Here is a 3,528-nt window from a genome sequence, read left to right as displayed (position 1 = left end):
AAAAAAAAAAGAGTGTGGCAGAGCAAAGACTAGAGGTTTTAAAGCCAGATATACCCAAGTTTGAGCGCTGGCTCGGCTACAGTCCTGTAGCAGCTTCCTCCCCTGTGAATTGCCTCGGATAGTCCCTGGACAGTTGTGGGGCCGAGGTTACTGCGCAAAGCAGGCGCAGTGCCTCGCTCATGGTCGGTGATGATTGCTTTAAGCCTTAGGAGATGAGCACTGAGCCTCTTCAGACAGTGAATAGTTTAAGGGATCCCCGTTCACTCAGGAATATGCAATAAAAGGGGGTGCTCCCCCAGGTAGTGCAGCAGAACAGCAGGGCAGCACCCCAGGGGGATTTCTGCCTTAGAGCTTTTTCTCGTTACGCTTTGGGCACAGCCCTGGAAACACACTAAAGCATCTTTCTAAAACAGGTACGCGTGAACAGCCTGCGTCATCAATCAAGATGAGATATTTCAGGAACTTGCCATTGTGAGCCTGTGGCTTTCTCCTGATTAGGTATAAATACCTTGCTTGTTACAGAAATACACAGTGAGTGTAGCCTCTTGCTAAGCAACGCTAGGCCACCAGCTACAAAGAGAGCTAAGAACCACCGCGAACGGCACCTGGTGGTTCTACCACCAGCCCTGAGGGTCCTGGAGAGGATTACAGTCTTAAAGCTGCCAGTTACCCCTAGAAATCCCCGAAGCTGTGTTTTGTCTCCCCAGGAGCTCTGTGTGCACGGGCATTTATTGGTCTTATCCATCTGTAAGCTGTTGTAAGCTCCCTAATGAAAACAACTGTATTCTCCCGGCTTAATTGCACATTATTGAGTGTTCTGTCCCTTGTGCTGTAAGTTGCAGTAATGAGAGGTGGTCTGCCCACTGGGGCTTGCCACGCCAGGCTGCTGGCGAAGCAGGGGCTTCCTGGATACCTGGCAAATCGCTTCTTAAAGGTCGGAATAGAGCCATCCACACAAAACTGAAACGTTCTTACTGCTGTACACCGAGACAGTGTAATATTGAAGAGCAAGGGGATGCAATAGGCTTTGTCATTTATAAAGACAACAGTGATATTTTCCTATTGCAGTGACTCCCTGGCCTCCCAGAGTGCACGTGATAGCATGCTATTAGCGCTTTGGATTTTTAATTGTTTTACAGGATATGACAGTTTGACCTTTTGTACTTTTTTTGGGGGGACATATAGCCACTATCTGCTAGGTGGGGTGGTGTGTGAGGGGGGGGGATAAACATGTATAAACTGTCAATCTTTTAATGTGACTTTAGGTGCCTTCTATGCAGTAGATACCACAGGGATTATTAAGTGAGAGAATGACTATTAAAACTGCCACCTCTCACCCCACCTTCTATATTGATTTTCTGCAAACTCTTCCCTTTAGCTTCCTGTCATTTCAGGGACAACTTAGCCTCATTGAGGGAGAGCCAAGTTCATGATTACAGAGACGGGTGTGACATTTTCCTCCTAGCCTAGGGGGAGGCTGGATATGTCAGAGCATGAAAAGGCAAACAGAGGCTGTCTTCTACACCTGGCTGGAAGGACTCCAGCAGTTCTGTGCACCTGAGGGGCGGAAAAAAGCTTCTGGAGCACTTGCTAATTGACAGCCAAGTTCTGCCTTAAGAATCCAAGGAGTTGATAAAAATTGTATAGTAACCTAAAAGTTATCAGACAACTTCATGAAAACTTCTTATTTTTAGTATCTGATTCCTTTAACTCTAGATTACTTTATATGCGCCATCCATGTGATTGAGCGGAGCTATGTCATTTTCATTTCGACATATTATTCTGTAAAGCAAAAAAACACTGTAATATTTTTCTGTTGAGGAGCCCTGAGATGTGCTTGGGAATGGAGTTACTGGCCATCAAGCAGACGTGCTCAACGCTAATGGATACCGTCTGACAGCTTTGCAATTAATGAAAACATTTGAAGATGGTAATTGGTCTGGATTTCATCAACTCAATAAAATCTGACTTTACATATGTCTCTGAACTATTTTCTCTAATACAAAATGTGGACTTGATAATTCTTTAAACCTTTAAATTCCCCGAATAAGTTCTCCTGAGTTACAGGTGGGCAGGCTTCAGCCATGTTGTATGTGAGAGTTTCAACCGTTACATCTACATGAGGGTGTCAATATTTATGTGAATGCAACTGTCCTGCCCACCAGATAGCTTCCAAGCAATGACCTGAGACATAGAATGAATAGGGGTGTGAATGGGTGCGTGTGTATAGGTGAGTGACAGAGAGGGTTGGGGTCCTTAACAGTCACATGTACGTTTTCGTCTCTTGGGCCCCTCAGTCTGGGCACTGTCTGGGTGAGAACCTCTTCCCTTCCCTTGCTGTGTGTTGCTGGCCCCTAGTCACTGTTCAGTCATGAGCCTGAGGTAACAAAGTCCAGGTCTGGCCCTTCAGGCGGCCGCACCTCTCCTGGTCTCAGCTGCCCGTCTCCAAACGCGTGAGGCAAACGCGCACACCTACGTCCCGCACCACTGGCAGCTGAGCAGGGGCTGGCAGCTTTACGTGGGGCAGGACGAGAACCCCCGAGGTGAGCCCACCTTACCTCCCTGTGTCCCCAGAGCTGGTTCCCCTTCATGCCGTGACAGTCGTAGAGGGTGACGGGGCTGTGGTACGAGATGGCGTCGAAGCAGAACTTCCGCGTGTGCAGGGGCTCGCCGGGGCGGATATCTTGTCTCCATCCAAAAGTAAAGAGCTATCGAAGTGACAGAAGCAGACAGGCAGGGATGAGTATAATTTGGGGAGGTGGGAGCGGAAGGTGGGGGCAGGGGCGTGTCTTTCAGCAGCCCAGCGCCTGTGACAGGAAAGCACTTTGCTTGGGGGTACCGAGGTGGGGCGGGGTTTGGGGGGCACCTTCTCGGGTGCTCAGGCAGCACCAGCTGCGCCTGGCAAAGAGAGCAAACGAGTTTCAGTTAGGTCCCAGGAAATACAGTGCGGTGTCATGGGGATCCCTGGAAAGGGGAGGTGGGAGGGAGGGAAGACGCTCTTTAATGAAGCCTTCAGGTTCTTCATTCAGATACACTGTTCCTGGATCAAACGCTACACTTGCGCTAAATGAGCGGAGTCACTGAAAAAAGAGCAGGCCTAGACTTGGGCTGAGTGATGCTAGCAACCTAAAACAGTGTGATTTAAATAAGAGCTAAGCTTGTTGAGTAAACCGGCCAGTTAATTTGCTGGCGTTGGTGGAGTAACTCTGCAGGGCCTTGAGAAAACTTTGGACCGTAACTCCCCGTAGCAGGCACTGTTCACACCCGCGGAGGCCCCGCCCCACCCAAGTGAAACACAAGTTCCAGAAAACATAATCACTTCAGAGTTTCATAAATGCGCCTAACCATCCCACTCCATTATTTCAAAAATGCTACTTACGGTGCATGGCATTGACTTTACGGGGCAGTAAAGCAGGCCTACTCCTGTAGACAGATATTTCCTGAGATTTTTAGCTGGACAGCAGTAAGAGGCACCCCTCAGCAAAGGAGGAAACAGACTGGAAGGGCTATAATAAGGGCATATAAATC

The 3,528-nt window shown here is 48.6% G+C and overlaps 1 protein-coding gene across 2 annotated transcripts in view; it reads right to left on the bottom strand.

The window, feature by feature from the left end:
- The window catches only part of GALNTL6 (polypeptide N-acetylgalactosaminyltransferase-like 6), an 849,045-nt gene that overhangs the window by 12,448 nt on the left and 833,069 nt on the right, over nt 1-3,528 (bottom strand). For both annotated transcript variants that reach the window (XM_004682397.2, XM_012724993.1), the window contains exon 12: nt 2,559-2,708. In XM_004682397.2, coding sequence (XP_004682454.1) covers nt 2,559-2,708 — 150 coding nt within the window. The remainder of the gene's footprint in view (nt 1-2,558; nt 2,709-3,528) is intronic.

Source organism: Condylura cristata, unplaced genomic scaffold, assembly GCF_000260355.1.
Source record: "Condylura cristata isolate star-nosed mole 26May11 unplaced genomic scaffold, ConCri1.0 scaffold00014, whole genome shotgun sequence".
Lineage (NCBI taxonomy): Eukaryota > Metazoa > Chordata > Mammalia > Eulipotyphla > Talpidae > Condylura > Condylura cristata.
Note: the sequence above shows the minus strand (reverse complement) of the source record. Positions and strands in the feature narration are given on the sequence as shown.